Source organism: Hyperoodon ampullatus (genome assembly GCF_949752795.1).
Source record: "Hyperoodon ampullatus genome assembly, chromosome: 7".
In the NCBI taxonomy this organism is placed as follows: domain Eukaryota; kingdom Metazoa; phylum Chordata; class Mammalia; order Artiodactyla; family Ziphiidae; genus Hyperoodon; species Hyperoodon ampullatus.
Genome location: NC_136920.1, coordinates 71,029,762 through 71,050,899, shown reverse-complemented (window position 1 = coordinate 71,050,899; position 21,138 = coordinate 71,029,762). Strand labels below are relative to the sequence as shown.

Genomic DNA, 21,138 nt, shown 5'->3' with positions numbered 1-21,138 from the left:
CTTCTTCAATATACGCTGACTTTTCACTAGGAAGGTTGATCCTGCATGAGGACAAAATGAAAAATGATAACAGCAGCTACTCCATGCTGCAGAGTCACAGAACTGCTGGTAGAGGAGAAAGGAAAAACAATTGTCAAATGTCCCTGAAACTTCCCTGCCCTTTATTTATTATACAGTCAGTAATCCTAATTCTTTGTTATTCCAGTGAGTCCTTTATAAAAAGCTGATCTATAAATTCTCAAGATAATGGTTTCTTCTTTTTTTTTTTTCTTTTTTTCTGGCTTGGACTGAGCAGCATAGTCTGGTTACAGACCCCACAGGTGGGAACTGGGGAGGTGTGAGATGGTCTTTTTGATTGTGTCTTAATGCATATTCAATACATTTTAGTTCTATATCATAGGGACACTCTTGAAATATATCTTTAGCTTTGGGTCAGAAAAGAGGCTCCATTAAGTAGAAAATTGCACTCTCCAGCTAAGGAGTGTGCTGGAGATTATAACTATGCCGAAGGACAGGACTGTGCAGTATAGGAAGTATCACCCAGGTATGGGGAAAGACTAGAAAGGGAACAAATATGAGTTAAGCACCTGCTATGTTCTTGGTACTAGAATAGACATTCTACTACTTCTATTGCCATTACTACTGCTACTATTTCTAAAGGCAGCTACTGTTTAATGAGTGGGTACTGGGTTCCAGTCACTGCTAGGAAATTTATGTTCCCACTTAATCCTTACAATGATCCAGACAAGCAGAAATTATTAGCTCTCTTTTACAAGGAGATGAAACTGTAGTTTAGAGAAGGGAAATAATTTACCCAAGGTTACTTAGGAAAGATCAAATCAAAATTCAAACCCACATCTGTCTAACTACATAGCATCTGAGCCACACTGACTCCCATTTTTCTCCAGGAAGAGCTGATTCAGTTAGTTGCCTTTGTTGAAGTAGTTTTTTCCTGTTGGTTTTCATTAAAAAGCAGAAAAATTTAATGAGAAATAGAAACCTGTGAAAGTTTTTTTTTTTTCCAATCTTTCAAACCACACAAATATTAAGTACCTTTCAAATACTTTCACCAGATTCTCAGGGCAAAGAAGTTTTGATAGACTACAAAATTGAGTTGATTACCCCAAATCCTTGTACCCTCTCCTTCTAATACTGTCTAGTTCCATATCCCTAACCTTAAAAAAATTAGTTTCTACTGCACCTGTGATCTGCGTCTCTCATTCTAGTAAAAGGCAGATTCCCTGGGACAAATGAAATGAAGAAGAAAGACCAACTAAGTAAATTTTGTTAAGAGTTTTTAATCTAAGTCTGGATACCATTGAAACAATTCAGCTGACCATTTTAGAAATTTACTTTGATGGCAAGTGTGAAACTTTGGGAATGGTTACATTTGAGTTCATTGTGATTTTGCCATTTACTAACTATGAGATTTGGGCAGTTTAACTTCTCTAACCTCAGACGTGGATTAGATGATCTTTAATATCCCTCTCATGTTAAAATTCTCTAATTCTATGAGCATGTTTTATCCATTTCATATTGACTCTATCGGGAAGGTCCCATCATATGCTTATTTGAATATATGCTTCAGTTGTATATATTTACACAAACCCGACAGCATTAGAATAGCTTTCAGATTTAATATTTCCAAAAAGCTCCGACATGCCTTATCATCCTTTCAGGATTTCCCCGGAAGTGGGAGGCCAGGATTTCAGATTTGTACAGTGTGGAAAGTCAATAAAAGAAGTAAGATTAGAACCAATGATCTCTGACTTCCAAACAGCTGTGGGTACATTTTCCCATTAAAGCCATTTTTATTTTATAGAGGGTTCAAGTAAGGCAAAGTACTTAACAGAATATAAGAAATAAATGGGATTTATACAAAATCTGATTTCAGAAATTCCCAGGTTCTAAAGCAACATGTAGACATCTGAATCTCACTCTAAAATTTTCACTGTCGAAGATGTCAAATGCTCTCTGCTATGACATTTGAGTACTTACCTTATGCCAGCTTATGCACCAGACCCTAGCGAAGCAGTTATGAATAAGACACAGTGTTGTTCCTGCCCTTTTAAGGTGCATAGTCTAGTGAAGAAGGTGGGCAGATACAACTGGCAATTTGGATAAAATATAGTAAATGTAAGATAGAGGCAGGCACAGGGTGCTGTGGGAGCCTAAAATACTTAGCCCAACCTGACGAACCGGGTAAGACTGGGCAAGATGATCCCTGACATGAGTCAAAGAATGAGTTGATTGCAAGATGGAGAGGAAATTCCAGGAAAAGGGAAATCATGGACTCCTAGTATAAAGCAACATGGTATATAGAGAACCAGAAGTAGTTCAGTATTATAAAGCAAAAAAATTTCAAGTAGAGTAGCTAGAGATGAAACTGGAGACATAGTAGAGAGCCAGGTCATGGAGAGCCTTGAATACCATACTAAGGAGTTTGGACTTCATCTTTTTGGCATTAGGGAGCCACTGAAGACTTTAATATAGGAGTGCTCTGGTCAGAATTGCATTTGTGATGGATTACCCTGGCTAAAATTAGGAAGAGGTATTTAAGTAGAGACTGGGGACTCAAAATTGGAAATAAAAATCAGCTAGAAGGCTGGTATTTAAAATAGTCCACCAGAGAGAATGAGGCCAAGGCAATTGATGAGTGATAAGGGTGGAAATGAAAGGTTGGATTTAGTAGTATCTTTGTTAACTAACTCTGAGATTTGCTTCATCTTGGTTTGTGCTTCTTAATTTCATGTAGAGTCTATGGTAGTATATTGAGTTGGATGAAGCCAGAAGCTACTGAGCAACATGAATTATTTAGTCTACCAGCTTTTCACCAGCCTCTGTATTCTCCAAGGGAATCTGCTTGAATCTGAGACTGGTTCTCCTGAAAACTTAGGGAGCCAGAACCTATTTTTGTCTTATTTCCTCCACAGTGGTCTCTGGTTCAAACTTAAATAATGCCTTTTTGCCTAGACTCAACAGCTTGTAAGCCCTCTCCTGTGCATACAAATAGCAAATAGATAATAAGTAGAGTATTTGATGTTCTGTGCTACTTTCAGGTCATTAAAATAAAGAATCACATAAGTTATCTCAGTTGCCCTAGGATCCTGTAGTTGAAATAAGATAAAGGGCTCTGTTGAGCTGTCTGTGTAAAGCAAATATAACTTGAGAATTAAAAAAAAAAAAAAAGTAAACATGGGCACCAAAACTGCAAGCAGGAGACCCTTGAAAACACAGCCTGGTGTATCACTGGTTAGAATTTCCTTCATTTTGCAAAGCCACGAGCCACATGCATCAGCTCACCACAAAGTCATTAAGCCTTTTTAAGCTCAGATGAAAAACATTAACAAATACCACAAAAGGCTTTAGTATAGCCCCTTTGTTCACTCACATATGGCACTTTATAACTCCTGCGCCACTCTGGTCGTGGTGTTTGTTTAAGCTGCCTCCATCAGGCTGGTCCTGAAAGAACAAAAGACATCTTGAGCAATCCTAAGCAGGAAATGGGCTAATCTAAACATGGTTTGTGACACTTTAAGTAGAATAGAAAGGGGAGGGATTGATTAGTCATTAATGTCCAATTGGCTCCATATGGATGTTGCAATAATAAAGCCTTTTTTCAGAGCAGTAGCAGAGTTATTGAATTAGAGGTTTATGTTTCCTCAGAGCTGACCTTAGGGAATTCCCTTTTGGTTCTTCTTGTTGATCTTTTAAAGAGAATGGAGTTTCCAAAAGGAAAAAATAGAAGCCTTATCTACAATAGCACTTGCTCATAATCCTGCAACCAAGGAATGCATTAATTTAGCATTGTTTTAATCCCCGCTATAATTTCACTCCTTAGTGCTTTCTTTGCATGCTCTTGCATCTTTGGACCAATTAGATAGTGGCATGAACTTCATAACTGGTAATAGGCTCCTTTAATGTGCTTAACAGTGCAGGGAAATGGCATCCTTACAGGGGGAAAGCAATGTTCCAGCCAAGAAATGGTGGGCTTTGAGATTCAGAATTATTTCATGTCACTGAATAGTGCCTGGGGTAGCTTTGGTGTAGGAGAAATGCACTAGACTTAAAGTCAGAAGACCTAGGTTCTAGATCTGGCTCTGTTCCTTGTTAGCAATATACTAGCAGCTGGTTATTTCAGAGGCTGGTAACTCACCTCTCTGAGCCTTGGTTTCCTCATCTATAATGTGAAGGGAATATATTTACCCTCCTACCCATTTCAAAGGATTGTAAGGAGGATTGAGATAATGTATTTACTGAAAGCACTTTGTAAATATTATTGTAGGTAAAATTCCTTAGTACACTTGGTGTTTCTATTCTGGAAACTGATCTCTGGTCTAGACTAGTGAAAAACATAAACTGTTCTTTAAAAGAATTACTTTGGCACTCTAATTAGTGAAATGTCTGTTTGCAAATTGTCCAGCGGAATTTTTTCTTTATGTGTACACTACATATGTTTATATCTCTATCTATCTGTCTATCATCTATCTATCTAATTTATTCAATAAATTCCTTGGTAAGTTCAATACTTGAGGTAAGTAGGGCATTTGAGGTAGGTAGGGATTAAAGAACCTTAAAATGAAAATAAGGAAATGAAAATTTTCCTATGGCTTTCCCCTGCATTGGTCAAATGAAGAATTAACACTTTAATCAAAGTACCACAGGTCATTCATCTTTTGTTCCTGTACCTTTGGTTCCTTTTTTTTCTTCTGAACCAACCTCTAGTTCAGAAGAACTATGCATCCATATTTTGCATTTGCCATCTTTAAATCATGACACCCATCAGTAAGTCATTCTTTGCTAACCTATCTAGCTAATCCTCTATAAAAGACACAGAGCTCAAACCATACTCTTCCCCTGCTGGTATCCCTCCTTCTCTGAAGATGAACACATCAGTTCTCTAATGATTAAGGTTTTCGCTCAGCCATGGAATGTATTTTCCTGCCAAGTAAACCACTAGGATAGCCAAATCATCCATCTCTTTTATTTTCCAAGAAGAAATCAAATTTGAATTTCAAGTAGCCTTCTTATAATGAAAGTAAGTTCACATTCTGGCAGTAAGTTGGAGTGCAAAGTTAGCAGAACTTCCATAATCATAGACAGACAGCTGTCAGCCATCCCTACAACATAGTGAATTAGACCTCTACAATATTAAGATACATTTGGTGGAATAAACTTGGTGAAAAAAATCCAACCTATGTCATATTAATAACTTCCTCCTTTCCTAATTTTTCATGTCTGCTTCTAATACTCCTTCATCTTCTACATTTTTGTTTCTGATGCACTCATGATCATTTTCTCTGTTAACTCAAATGTGTCATGTAACTCTTTCAAAATCCCACAGGAGAAAATTAACTATTCTGTTGATAGACTAAAGTAGTCTAAAATAGTGTGATTGTCAAGGACCCAGTGGTATATATTATATTTGTCTCTTTATTAGTAAGCAACCAATTGTAGCATTTTTTCCCCTCTTAATAATTCTTTTTGCTAAATGAGACTTTTTTTTTTGAGTTCACAATGGCCTGAATATGCCACACACTCAGGTTTACAGAGAAAAGAATCTTTCAGAAAAATATCACTTACATTCGTTTGTTTGGTTTTCTGTTTTACTTTGGTACTTTTGTTTTAACCTTTTTTGAACTAAGCACTGAAATATTTTATTTTGGATAGTATCCCATTGTATGTATATACCACAGTTTGTCCATTTTCCAGTTATTTTCAGCCTTTGGTTATTCTGAATAAAAGTGCTATTATATTCTGAAAAGTTCTCATTTGTTTGGGTAAGTATTTAGGAATAGAATTGCAGGTCATCGATGAATGTATATTTCACTTTAAAAGAAACTGCCAAGCTGTTTTCCAAAATGGTTATGCCACTTTACACTTCTACTACCAATATGTTTGAGTTTCAGTTGCTCCATATCCTTGCCAACATTTAGTGTTGTAATCCATTCTAGTGGGTGCAAAATGGTATGTGGCTTTAATTGCCTTTTCCCGATGACTAATGACATGGAATACCTTTTCATGTGCTCAATGGCCATAACTGTTCTTCTTCTATAAAGTTTTTTTATGAGTCTTTTTGCCTATTTTTAGATTAGATTGTTTACTTTTTGTTTTTGGTAGAAGTTCTTTATATATTCTTGATACAAGTCTTGTCAGACATGTATTTTTCCCCAGTCTGGGCCTTAACATTTCACTTTCTTAACAATCATTTTTGATAAGCGGAGTCTTAATTTTGATAAAGTTCAATTTATTATTTTTCTTGTATATTTAGTGCTTTATCTGCCATATCTAAGAATCTTTGCTTACTACAAGGTCACTAAAATATTCTCCAAGATATTCCTTGAGGAGTGTTATAGTTTTTGCTTTTGTTTTAAATCATGATTCATCTCAATTAATTGTTGGGTGTGATGTGTGGTAAGAGGTCAAAGTTTACTTTTTTCCCCATATTTGTCCACTTGTTCTAGCACTGTTTGTTGAAAAAAATGATCATTTTTATTTTTATTTATTTATTTTTATTTTATTTTATTTTTTTAGAAGATGTTGGGGGTAGGAGTTTATTAACTTATTTATTTATTTTTGCTGTGTTGGGTCTTCGTTTCTGTGCCAGGGCTTTCTCTAGTTGTGGCAAGTGGGGCCACTCTTCATCGCGGTGCGCGGGCCTCTCACTATCGTGGTCTCTCTTGTTGCGGAGCACAGGCTTCAGATGCGCAGGCTCAGTAGTTGTGGCTCACGGGCCTAGTTGCTCCGCGGCATGTGGGATCCTCCCAGACCAGGGCTTGAACCCGTGTCCCCTGCATTAGCAGGCAGATTCTCAACCACTGCGCCACCAGGGAAGCCCCTAAAAATGATCATTTTTAATAGCCTAGGTCTTTATTGAAAATTGACCATATATGTGAGGAGGATTTAATTCTAGACTGTCTATTTTGTTCCACTGATCTATTTGTCTATTCTTTTTTAAAATTTTTATTGGGAGTATAGTTGCTTTACAATGTTGTGTTAGTTTCTACTGTACAGCAAAGTGAATCAGCTATACGTATACATATATCCCCTCTTTCTTGGATTTCCTTCCCATTTAGGTCACCGCAGAGCACTGAGTAGAGTTCCCTATGCTATGCAGTAGGTTCTCATTAGTTATCTGTTTTATACATAGTGTATATGTGTATATATATATCGATAGTGTATATGTCAATCCCAATCTCCCAATTCATCCCACCCCCCCTTTTCCCCCTTGGTATCCATGTTTGTTCTCTATGTCCATGTCTCTATTTCTGCTTTGTAAATAAGATCGTGCATTCCAATTTTTTCAGATTCCACATATATGCGTTAATATAATACATTTGTTTATTCTTTTAACAATCCCACACTGTCTTTATTACTCTAGTTTTTACAGTGTCACAAAGTATTTTTTACTGTAAGTCTTGAAATCAGGTAGTTTGAATCCTCCAACTTTCTTCAAGTTTGTTTTGGATGTTTTTACTGCTTTATTTTTCATATAGTTTTAAAAATCATCTTGTCAATTTCTAAAAACAGTCTTCTGCAATTTTAATAGGATTGGGTTGAATCTATAGATAAATTTGGAAAGAATTGACTTTTTTTTTTTTTTTTTTTTTTTAGTTTCTGCTTTATAACAATGTGAATCAGTCATACATATACATCTGTTCCCACAAGGAATTGACATCTTAACAATATTGAGTCTTCAGATCCATGAACATGGTGTATTCCTCCATTTATTTAGGTTTACTTTATTGAACTCACAAATGTTATATAGTTTTCAGTGTAGAGGTCTTGCACACTTTTTTCGTTAAATTTATTCCTAAGAATTTTATTTTCTGATGCTATTATGAATGTAAACTTAAGAACTTATTTTTTAAATCACTACTAGTATATAGAAGTACAGTTGATTTTTATATTTTTATATTGTATATTGCAATAATGGTAAATTTACTTTTTAGTTCTAGTAATTATTTTGCAGATTTCTTAGGATTTTCTATGTAAACAATTATATTATCTATGAATACACATAGCATTACTTATTATTTTCCATTTTGCCTGCTTTTTATTTCTTTACCTGCAGAAGAATGTTGATTAATAGTGGTAAGAGTGGACATCCCTTGCCTTGCTCTTCATCTTGGTGGAAAGTATTCAGTAGTTCACTATTAAGTATGATATCCTACAGGTTTTTCTTAAAAGTTCTTTATCAGACTGAGGAAATTCCTATCTATTATTAGTTTCCTGAGAGTTTTTGTCATGAATGCATATTGCATTTTGTCAAAACCATTTTCTGAATCTATTGTGATGATCATGTTTTTTCCCCTTTGTTTTGTTAAATTACATTGCCTGATTTCAAATATTAAATTACTATTACACTTTAACTTAATTTATCCTGAGATAAATCATACTTGGTCATGTTTTATTATCCATTTTACATATTACTGGGTTTAATTTGCTAATATTTTATTAAGAATTTTTGCACTTATGTTCAAATCTCTGTCAGGGTATGATGTTACTTCATAAAATGAATTTGGGAAGTGTTCTTTCTTCCTCTACTTTCTTAGTTTGTGTAAGACTACTATTAGTTTTTCCTTAAATGTTTGGAAGAATTTACCAGTGAAACCATTTGAGATTGGAGTTTCCTTTGTGGGAAGGTTGTTGGCTATAAATTGAATTTCTTTATTAGTTATAGGAGTATTCAGACTTCTTATGTATTCTTGAGTGAATTTTAGCAGTTTGTGTCCTTCAAGGAATTTGTTCTTTTCATCTAAGTTGTCAAATTTATTGGAATTAAGTTATTCACAGTATGTGCTTTCTATCCTTTTAAAGTGAATAGTATCTATAGTAATATCCCCTCTTTCAATCCAAATATTGATATTTTTGTTTTCCCTTTTTGTAGATCAGTCTCACTAGGGGTTTATCAATTTTATTGATATTTTCAAATTACCAGTGTTTGGCTTTGTAAATTGTTTCCTATTCATTGATTTCTACTCTTTATCCATTCTGAAAATCTCCAATTTTAACTGGATTATTTAATTCATTTATATTTAATGTAATTATTAATTTTGATGGGATTAAGTCTTGCAATTTGCTATTTTTCTATTTGTTCCCTCAGTTTTTGGCTTTCTGTTATTACTTTTTTTCCTTTTGCTTAATTGAATCCTTTTTCTAAGCTACTATTATGAAAACATTTTTTGGGGGGGGCAGTTTAAGTTTCACAGTAGAACTGAGGGAAAGATAGAGATTTCCCATATACTCCCTGCCTTCACACATGCATAGCCTCTCACATCATCAACATCCCACCAGAGTGGTACACTTGTTATAATTGATGAACCTATGCTGACACATCATAACCACTCCAAATCCATCGTTTGTATTAGGGTTCATTCTTGATGTTGTACATTCCTTGGGTTTGGACAAATGTAGAACATGTATCTATCATTATGGTATACAGAGTATTTCAATGCCCCCAAAATCCTCTGTGTTCACCTATTCATCCCTCCCTCCCCTTTACAACCACTGATCTTTTTACTGTTTCCTTCTGAATCCTCTTTTTAGTCTTCCATTTGAATTACTCTACTGGTGTTTTAGCTATACTTCTTTGTATTTTTTTTAAAATTGTTTTTTCTAGATTCACTGTTCATTCTTAATTTGAATATGCTTACAGTTAAAATTATACTACTACTCAAAAAATAAAGCAACATTTAACATTTACTACCTTTGTCCTTTGTGCCAGCTATTTTTCTCATGTGTTTTACCTCTTCATATATTATAAATCCCACAATGCAATGTTGTATTTTGTATTAAATAGTCCCTTGTCTTTTAAAAACATTAAGCAATTAGCTGTTTATTATGAAATCCAGAGAAGAAAAAAAGTTTCTTAATTTAGTCACATATTTATCATTTTCAATGCTCTTCTTTGCTTCCTGTGTATCAAAGTTTACATCAGATGTTATTTCTCTTCATCTTGAATAATTTCCTTGAATGTCTCTTTTGGTCTGGGTCTGCAGGTAATGCATTCTCTCAGCTTTTGTCTGAAAATGTATTTTACATTCATTTTTGAAGCATATGTTCATTGGATAAGACTACGTTGATTTTTTTTCTTTTAGCAGTCTAATGATATTCCATTGGCTTCCAGTCTTCATTGTTTCTAATGAATAATCAGCCATAATTTGCATTACTGTTTCATTGTATATATTATGTGTCCTTTTTCTCTGGCATTTCCCCTTTGTCTTTGGGTTTCAGCAGTTTGACTAGTGTTTAGGTATGGTTTTCTTTGTATTTATTCTGCCTGCATTTGTCTGAATGTCTTGAACCTATAAGGTGATTTTTCTCACCAGATTCGGGTAATTTTCAGCCTGTGTTTCTTCAAATAGTTTTCAGTCATGATTCTCTCTCCTGTCTTTCTAGAACTCCAGTTACACTTAGGACAGTATATCGTTTTATGTATTGCAAAGTCTCTGCTTACTTTTTCAGCTTTTTTTCTTTCTGTTTTTGAGACTAGCTAATTTCTTTTGATGTATTTTTAAGGTCACTGACCCTTTATTCTGCACTTGAAAATGCTATGAAGTCCATTCAGTGTATTTTCATCTCAAATACGTCTTTCAGTTCTAGAATTTCCATGTTTCATTTTATAGTTTCATTTCTCTGCTGAGTTCCCACATTTATGCATTAATTATGATATTCTTTTCCTTTATATCCTTGAACATATTTTTAATGGCTACTTTAAAGTCCTTGTTTGCTAATTATACTGTATTTTTTGGGGGGGGTCTCTGGGTCACATTTTCCTTTTTGTTTGCACAACTGGTGTTTTTTTTTTATTATTATACACTGTACAGTGTGGATTATAAATTGTAGAGACTCTGGCTTCTATTATCTTCCTCTGTTAAGAATGTTTATTTTTGTGCTAGGAGGCAGTTAAAATACTTGCTGGTCACATTGAACTTGTGGAGGCTTAGTTTTGCACTGTTAGGTAGTGACTCTTTGAGTTTTGTCTTCAGTCCTAAGATGAATCCTTAGTCTTAGCATACAGTCTTTATTCCTAAAGAGTGGTCCCTCTGGGGTTTCAGTGAAAAGCCTGAATTTTTCATGAATACTTTCTAACTTTGTAGGATTCAAATCCAAATTCTGTTTCCCTTGCAGTGGGCATCAGCTGAAATTTCGGCTCAGATTTTTCAGATATACAGCCCTGGTTTCCACCAGAATCATTGAAGTCATCCCTATACATGTGAAGTTCAGGTGTCAGGCACTCAGAAGCCTCAAACTGTCTCTTCTGATACATTAGGCCAAGTAAGACTGACTTTCTGTTTGCATTCTAGCCACTCCCTGCTACTCAGACTGGAGAGTGTCTTCGTGGAAAAACTATGAAAACAGGGGGTTTACTCAGTGACATTTCTTTCTTTCTAAGATTGAATCCTCTCCAGTTTCTTCTTAATTTTGGTAGATCTCAAGTACCTTCAACTGGTTGTTTTTTTTCATATTTTTTCCAGCATTTATAATTATTATCTGCTTGAAAGTTAGTCTGATATACGTTATTCTGCCATTACCAGAACTGGATCCCAGAAGAGAATCTTTTGTGCTATATTTTACTTATATTACATTCATTCTGTCTGACAAAATGTAAGTTTTAATGGGCCTGTGAGGAGGTATTTATTCACCTTATTTTTCTGTATTCTTTATTGCCAATTCACTGGTAATCATTGAGACTATTCAGTGGTAATTTCTCATTTAGCTTCCATTTTGATCTCTTGTAGAACACATTTGTTCATGTCACTACCCTGCTTTTTTATAATAAAAACCTTAAAGACTTCTTGGCTTTGAAGTCAAGGTACTTAGCAATCTTGCCCCTACTTACTTTCTGAATTTAATCTCTTGGTATTCCCCTGTTTTTTTTAAAAAAAAACTCAAGCCATAGCCAGATTCTTTTTATTCCCTAAAACACTCTGTGCTTTTGTTATAACTCTGTGCCTTTATATTCACACATTCTCCAACCTAGAATGCTTTCACACTCATACCTGCTGGTAAATTCTTACTCTTCCTTTAAGATACTGCTCAAGGGCTTCCCTGGTGGCGCAGTGGTTGAGAGTCCGCCTGCCGATGCAGGGGACACGGGTTCGTGCCCCGGTCTGGGAAGATCCCACATGCCGCGGAGCGGCTGGGCCCGTGAGCCATGGCCGCTGAGCCTGCGCGTCCGGAGCCTGTGCTCCTCAATGGGAGAGGACACAGCAGTGAGAGGCCCGCGTACCACAAAAAAAAAAAAAAAAAAAAAAAAGATACTGCTCAAGCAATACTTCCTCTCTGAAGCTTCCGCGTTATTCATATCTGTCCATTCCAACAACATTAATAGCTTCCCTTCTCTGCTTTCATAGTACCTTGAAATTACCCATGTTAGCACTTAACACCGTTTTGTAATTTTCTATTTATGCATCTGTTTCCCACACTGGACCAAATTCCTTAAAAGCAAGTCACATGTGTTATTTATCTTTGTATACTCCATCACAATGCTGAGTACATCTGAAATTTGTCAGAAGTGTTTGCTGAATTGATGCATAAATAAATGATTCCTAAGCACATTATGGAATTTGCTAGAGTTCCTCCTTAGGGAGAACTTTATATATGCACAAATCCACACAAAACGCTTACTCATTCACTCACATAACCCTTGGCATTTACCCAGAAAGGGGGCCTCTCTAGGATTAGTTCAGGACCATTGCCATAGGCTATGATGGTTAAACTGGCCTTCATTCCAGCCCACCTGGAAAAACTCAACTTTCTGTATTCTCTTTCAATCGTTTAAATCACAGATCCCTAAGAAAGTTTTTGCCTTGGCAGTTTCTGTTTTTTCCTCGTAGACTATCTTTTTTCATCTAACTGAAAGTTTGCCTTTACACAGACTGTGATATGGGAGATGAAGGATGAATTAAGCTCGGGGAAACAGAGAGACCAGGAATTCCTGAAGTAAAGGGGACCAGTGCTTTCCCTTGTTGCCTAGTGTGGTACTGTTGACCTTCCGTTATTTAGGAATGGTGTTGCTGGTAATTAAAGACTCTTAGGTCAGCTGGAAAGCAGTAGTCTCCAAGTACATAGCTGTAGGTCTAGGCTTCTTCCAACTGCTTTCCATGAGAAGACATATTATGAACATTGAACTCACAAATGATTCCTCTGCTATTAAAAGTACAAGAATCTGCCTCTTAGAATTATGAGCAATTCCCTAGGATAACTCTGGATTCTGACACAGAGCATTGGCTACTTTAGAACAAATTGCCTCCCCCCCGCCCCTTTTTAACTTGATGTTATTTCTGAAAATAAATGAGCAGCATGAAGTCACATTTGATATGTAGATTCTTAAGTTAATTATAGCAGAAAGTCAATTTTAGGCTTCATACGTTCAGACTAATAGCATACCTTTTAAAAATAATTCTATATTATTATATAGAATTTTCCTTATCTGTTTAAAAGGGATTTCCTAAAATACAACCTCTTTTTAAATTTCTGAGTTTATACACATATATACAGTCATATGTATTTTTATTGCTAACAAAATAAATTATTACAACAATAATTCCCTCACCAGTTTGTTTCATGAAGCAGTTTTGGGAAGTTAAGGGACACTTTCTAAATATTCTTTTGATGTTATGGCCCCTTTATATTTTCTTAAAATTCTGATTCTGATCATATATCAGATCCAATTTAAAAGTAGTTTCAAAACTTTTGGTCTCTCTGGATAAGTCTCCTCTTCTTCCTAAATCTTGGATCTTGGTTCATTAATACAACATTTCTAGTTTTAACTTGGAATGTCCCATTCACTTTTCAGTTGACTCTGCTTGGGAGAGAGAAAAGGAGACAAGAAAAAAAAAGATGTGCATACACCCTGGTGTTTTCTATTTTCCCTTTATTTTTTTATTTTTTATTTTTTATTTTTTTGTGGTACGCGGGCCTCTCACTGCTGTGGCCTCTCCCGTTGCGGAGCACAGGCTCCGGACGTGCAGGCTCAGCGGCCATGGCTCATGGGCCTAGCTGCTCCGCGGCATGTGGGATCCTCCCGGATCGGGGCATGAACCCGCGTCCCCTGCATCGGCAGGCGGACTCCCAACCACTGCGCCACCAGGGAAGCCCTCCCTTTCTTAATTCACATTTTTATACTATGTACTGTGCTTGAATTTCTCAATTTCTGGGAGTATTTCTTGTGAGACTAGAGATCTGCTGTGTAATTAATTCAGTGTCAGTCAGTGTCATGTAAATAATATGTACTATGGAAGGACAGACAAGGTCAGTGTAGGACAGTTGGTAGGGTGGGACCTGAACTCTATACCTTGGAGAGGGTGGAATTTAGTCAGGTAGAAGTGAGTAGGAAGGATATGTTAAGACTACAGTATGGAATGAGAGGGAGAGAGATTGGGTTAGGTTTGGACATGTCTGGGAGAATCAATTGGTATGGAGCAGAAGATGTACTAAAACCAGAGTCTAAAAATCTACGATGATCAGTCTGTAGGAGATTAAAACTGCCTGTTAACAATGAAATACATCCTATAAGTGAATAAATAAATGGAAGCTGGCTATTTGGTGTTGCTAGAGGTGAAGAAAAGCCATGACAGTAAAAGCAGATCTCAAATGTTAATCACCTGTAGCATAGTAGTTAACTTAGAATAATATTGAAATGTTTTTGCATCTGACATTCTCCACAAGCCTGTCTCCTCTTATATGTATGCATGCAAGTATATAAATTGCTGAGTTCATGTCAGTTGTAAAGTAATGGCACTGAGGGCATCATAAATTACTATGGTGATCCTCAGGAGAAGACACTGTCATATCTGAATGAGTGTTTCACTTCCAGAGTAATGTATGCCTTCATCTGGCCCAGCAGTCAGCATATTGCCCTGTGTTGATGGATATTGTCAGCTGGAAGCTACACTACATTTCACTGCACAATAAACATGGCTGTCAAACCCATATAAAGTGAAATCAATTTATCCTGTATGGTCAGTGCATTTTAAATGAAATTAATGTACTGTGGGTATGGTGGCAAAAAGGTAGCATATTAGTTATGCATCTTGGGATCTGAGACTTTTCATGTAAGGGATCATTCTGTTTAGTCAGCCTAAAAGAAAGGCTGTTTATAAAATATTTTATTTTGCATGGTCTTCAGAAAGGGGCCCCTCTGCCCTTCTTCATGTTTAGAAAAGAATTGGCAATATTAGCCAGTTCAGCCCTTTTATTCTGTCTTTTGTTTGCAATAAATGATGACCATATTTGCCAAATAATAGTGCACTTTAATGTTCTAATTTATTCCTAGCTCTGACACAAACAAATTTCTACTTAATCAAGGTAGCTAGAAATAGAATAGGAGGGCAGAGATGGATTGGGTCATGTTGTTCCTGTATAATCACTCCACTGAGCTGAAAGGATTTACTTTTTCCAAAATGTAGAGATGTAGGTTTTAATGTATATTTTGCTTCTAAACTTTTGGGAGTAGGCTTTCCTGTTTATGCAGTAGAAGCCCTGGCTGAGGCCAGCAGTCCAACTTTACATTTAACTATAGGAGTTCTCAATCTATAGGGAGATATATAGTAGTTGCCACCTGTAAAGCACCCATCAGTGTATCATGCTGGTAGGGGGTATGAAAGCAAGCAAGAGCTATGTTCATTCATTGATTCGTTTATTCAGCCATTCATTAATTGAATGTATTTTACTAACTGAAACTCTGTATGCCATGTGCTTTATTGGAACCTAGGGATACAGCAGTGAAGGAGAGCCAGTTCCTGCCATATCCTCAAGAAGGTTTCAATCTAGTAGGTTACTATGGTCACTTCTTTGGAAACTATAAAATATCAGGAATTTAGACTTAATTTCATGGGGGATGTTAAAGAACTACCCTCACACAGCAGAAAAATATATCAGGACCCTTGAAATGACTGCCTTTTAGTCTACTACTTTTGCATATGAGTTGAAAACTGAACAATCCTTTACTTAATAAGTATTTGAGTATCTATTACATGGAAAATCCTGGGGATACAAAAATGAGTGCAATATAAACACTAACTTTAGGGGTCTCATATTCCTGGGGATGGAATGGAAATATTAGAGAGAGATAGCCACATAAGCAAGTCATTTCTTTGGAGCATGTAACATTAAAAGAAAGAGGAATGAATGCATCCTGGGAGGCATCACTGCAAATGCCCTTCCTTTGGCTTGAATTACCCTTCCCATCGTCTTTACTGCCCCCCCCCATTCACGTGCTAATTCCTATTCATCCTTCAAGACTCAGCTTAGATGTCACCTCTCCTAGGAGGCATTAGCTCACTGTCCTGTCTGCTGGCACCCTCTTGATGCCCTGTTTACTTCAATATTAGAGCACTTACCATACACTCTGTTACAGTTGTCTGTTTGGAGTCTGTCTCCTCCCTGAACTGTGAGCTCCTTTAAAAGCAGGTGCTGTTTTATTCACTTTTGTATACCTAGCACCTGGCATAAAGCCTAACTCATAGTAATTGCTCAGTTAATAGTTATCATTGAATTACTAATTAATTCATGAAACACACAACATTTGAATAGGCCTTAAAGGATGAGTGGGATTTAGCATGAAGAAATAGGAGAAGGGACTTCCAGGCAGTGAGGGGAGCACTGGCCAAGGCACAGTATTGTGAAAGAGAGTTCTATTTGGGGTAAGAGATAGTTTGAGGTGGCTACAATGTTTGGCAAATGAGGCTAAAAGGATAGGTAAGAGCCTGCTTTTGAAGGGAGAAATCACGCAGGAAAGGTTACCTGGAATTGATTGTAGTAAAAATGTACTAGGTATATAAAAACATGCAAAATTAATTCTGCCCAGTGTGTCTTTGAGGCCTACCTCAGAAGAGCCTGTAGAACTGTCATCTAAAACTGTCTTCTGCTTCCAAGAGTTCATTTAAAAAGAAGAGAAGGGCCTAGGGAAAACAGCTGAACCAGGTAGCCAGCTGTGTTAACAGTCTCCAGATAATAATGCTTTGCACCCATCTTGTTCTTCCTGCCCTGACATTACAGGAAGTAAAGCAATGAATGGCTCTGCAGCTAAACTACAGCAGTATTATTGTTGGCCAACAGGAGGTGCCACTGTGGCTGAAGCACGAGTCTACAGGGATGCCCGTGGCCGGGCCAGCAGTGAGCCACACATCAAGCGACCAATGAATGCATTCATGGTTTGGGCAAAGGATGAGAGGAGGAAAATCCTTCAGGCCTTTCCTGACATGCATAACTCCAACATTAGCAAAATCTTAGGTGAGTGCAGCCGCTGATGCTGATCTTCTAACGAGTGGAAAGAAGGGGCCTAATGTGACACCTAAGGGAGACTGTGGTTTGCGGAAGTTAGGTGGAGCTCAGACCTGCCCCAGGAGACTGTCATCATCTCTGCATTTCCCACCCTGCACTGTAGCCTTTAGGTTTAGGAGTTAGTACATCCACCAGGTGCCAGGGCAGGACTGACTAAAAACTTGTTTTAGAGACAAAACTATTTACTGTATGTGTTAATAGGGCAATTCTGAGAGGTCACTGCAAAATAAGAATCATGGAGACAAGCTTTATCTCCTTTTCTTAATTCAATCTTTTAAAATTCGTAAGTTGCTGTGAAACCCTGGGAACACTCATAGACCCTACAGTTTTCTGCTTTAGAATTCTTGGGCTCATATGTCCCTCTGCAAGAACTCACCAAGGGCTAGGGGTGAGCCCCCAAATAGTGTGAAATTTATGGAGTGTAGAACAGTGCCTCTAATGATAACTTTAAAACTTGTAAAATAAAACTACATTTACTTTAATAAGATATGACTAGTTCAAATTTCATAGCAGTGAGTTGAACACAGAGACCACAGGGCAGAGGCCCATTTTGTGGTAACTTGCCAGAGTGATTCTCCCGTTTCTCCGGATTAAACTCAAGCCTTGTTCTATTAGTGTAAAGCTTGCCTAGTGCAGATTATACAGTTTGGAACTATTGTGCTTAACATATTGAACGTATTTTATTCAACATGCAGCATTACAGTCAACATGTTTCCTCTTTAAAAAGAAAAAACACAGAAGGCACTGTTCTATTTAAGCTGTCATGATGTGACAAAATCTCAAAGGCAGCCGTTTAAGAAGCCGAAAAACATTAGAGACTTAAACTGTGGTTTTCATTTTTTAAATGTTTTGTTCAAAAGCAATAAATATTTAACCTGAGTAAATATCAGTGATCTGGACATATACAAATACACATGTTTTGTCACTGTATAAATAATTTAACTTGATTCTGAGACATTTTGAGGCAGCTACCCCTAAGAAAATTTTAAAGATACGTAAGATCAAATAGTGTTGAAATGTTAAAATACAAGTTTTTCCTTTTTTTCTTTTTGACTTTTGAATTTCAAGATGGATACTAAATGTCATTACAGTTAAGTGGGGTTTTATTTTTAGAGTTTCAGAGATATACATAGGGCCATTATTCTTATAAATTTAAATACCTTTCAAACCAAAATGGTCCTAATATATAAATTTAAAGTTTTTTCTAATTAATAGACATTCAAAAGAAAATCATTATTTCTCTGTCCCTAAATTTTGATATCTAACTTTGAAATTTTCCTTTTTTTGGCCATTTTATTAGCAGTATGAGTAAGCTCTCCAATGGGCACAGAACTTCTCTGTTTCCATTTTGGCATCTGTGGGGAATCTATATTATTGGTGTGCATTTGTGAAAAAAATTAAGAGTATAGTAAGTATATTCATTAAAATGTAAACTTTTAAGCACAAGAATTTTGAGAGCACCAGAAACCTTAACTGGGGCTTTAAGCTGCTGGGAGCCAGCCGAACACAGAGAAGGCTGTCCGTGTAGACTCTCTACACAACTTTTGCACAACAATCAGGAAAAACAGGAATGGATGTGCTATTAAACCAGACCAGGATATTGCTGGCTGCAGAGAATATTTGTACAACTTTTCCATTTGTTTATGTATGAAAAATCTCCACTGAAGAATAGCTGACATCCAGTCAGCACAGCTGTTACCGCTTTATTCACCAGCGAGACACAAAAATGCAATTTGATACACGTAAAAAAACACATCCCTTCTTCGTCAAGTGTTTAGATAGTTCTTTATAAACAATATTAGAGAAGTGAATACTTTTCCTTCTTCCTGTATAAACCGTATTAAAAATTTTTGTACTTTCATTGGTATGGCTTTGAATTAATGTTTATAGTACTTGAAAATGGTATATGTATATATATAATTCCACTGTACCTTCCGGTTCTAAAGCTATAACTTCTTAAGTAGAGTGTAGGCTTTTAATTACCCTAGGCCAGGGGATACAGTGTACACCTTAGGTTTTTATATTTGGAAGAATATCAACATCTAACATCTTATCAAAGGACAGCTTCACTAAAGATGCTTGGAGTGTGGGAGATGTTTGAATTTCTGGAACCAAGAGAGTTTTTCCTGAGAATTCTGTCATACTCCAAAGTATACGTAGGAAGTTTAGGTTTTTAACCCTAGGCAGATGGATGGGGAAACGACCTTGGTGTAGGAGACGATCTTAAGAAGCAAAGACGTGTTTTAAAACAATATACTTATGGTAGCATCAGCTTTAAGTTATTGAGGGAAAAAATATAATAAATGTATCACATCCAAATTATTCTTTGCCCTATAGTCTAAAACACTAGTTGTGTGGCTCGATGGTATGTGGTTATAGGAGCTACCCAGAGCACAGGTGAGTGAAGTGGTGGGAAGGTATATCTAGTTACTTGCCAGGAGTGTGTTGCCTTGACCGCTTGGGTACTTAAGGCTATTTTTATGTCTAGGGTCTCGCTGGAAATCCATGTCCAACCAAGAGAAGCAACCTTATTATGAGGAGCAGGCCCGGCTCAGCAAGATCCACTTAGAGAAGTACCCGAACTATAAATACAAACCTCGACCGAAACGCACCTGCATTGTTGATGGCAAAAAGCTCCGGATTGGGGAGTATAAGCAACTGATGAGATCTCGGAGACAGGAGATGAGGCAGTTCTTTACCGTGGGGTAAGTGTTCCTGCATTTAACCACCTGGGCTTTCCTGCGGTAAGAAACCACAGGATGGCTACTGGCAGTGTTTTGGGGAAGGAGATTAGGGAAGGGAAGAGGTTGTGACATACCGAAGGGGCCTGTCACAGGCGCACAGCCTTGCAGCATGGCTTCTGCTCAAATCAAAACAAACAGGCAACAGATCACTCCCAACTGATAACCCCTTTCATTGTCTCTCAAACTAATCTAGGATGTCCAGTGCCCACACACAAAGTTTCTGGTAGTTTATTTAAGCAGACACACAGGGAGAAAAAAAGAGTAAAAACTAACCTTAAGAAATCCCCAGAAGCTTTCCAGCTTCTCTGGGTGGTGCTTCTGACTCTAATCACAATAGTCTGCTTTTGTTGTGGGATTTACCACAAGATAATTGGCCTTGACATTGGTTAGAGGACCTCATTTTTGGCATAAGATCCAGAACTCCTGTTGCAGTAAATTATTCTGTGGTAGAAGCAGTAACAATGTGGATTTTCTTGCTTAAATCAGAAACTAGACATGTTTTTGATATCTTCAAGTCTGATTTCATGTCATTTTGTTTAAAAATTAGGTAATAGATTTCTGGTATAAATTTCGACTTGGCTGACTGGCTGTCTGCACTCGAAAGAGGCCTCTTGTAACCACAGTGGTCAGCAGAGTGGGGTGCAGATGTCTGTAGGTTCCAGCACACTCAGACCTAGCAGCACAGAGGTGGCAAACCAGAGGGCCGTCTGGAGGCAGTGGCCTGAGGCAGCTGGCATCAGACTGGGGAGACACTTGGGGAAGGGCTTGAGAGAGAGAAGTGGAGGAAGCAAAAAGGAAGCTGTGTTCACTGTTAACTGGAAGGGGAATTCAGGAACTGTGCCGTGCCAGGGAAACAAGAAAGCTTCACTTGGAGGTGAAGAAAAGAGATGCCTTAAAGGAGGAGTAAAGAACCATTTATTTTTAAGGACACTCAGAAAATAACCTCATGAAACACAAGGCTGGTTTCAGAAGCATGGTTTCAGAACATACAACTAATTTGGAAAAGTAAATAGTCAGAATACAAAAAAAAAAAAAAAAAAATAGGCCAATGAAAGCAGTCTGGGTCACTATACAATACACTGGAGTGTTCTGGGGAGGAGCA

General features: G+C 37.0%; 1 protein-coding gene across 3 annotated transcripts in view; it reads left to right on the top strand.

The window, feature by feature from the left end:
• SOX6 (SRY-box transcription factor 6) overlaps window positions 1–21,138 on the top strand; it is a gene marked incomplete at both ends in the record, with an annotated part of 642,056 nt that overhangs the window by 615,201 nt on the left and 5,717 nt on the right. For all 3 annotated transcript variants that reach the window (XM_079708162.1, XM_079708163.1, XM_079708164.1), the window contains 2 exons: window positions 17,008–17,241; window positions 19,781–19,997. In XM_079708162.1, coding sequence (XP_079564288.1) covers window positions 17,008–17,241; window positions 19,781–19,997 — 451 coding nt within the window. The remainder of the gene's footprint in view (window positions 1–17,007; window positions 17,242–19,780; window positions 19,998–21,138) is intronic.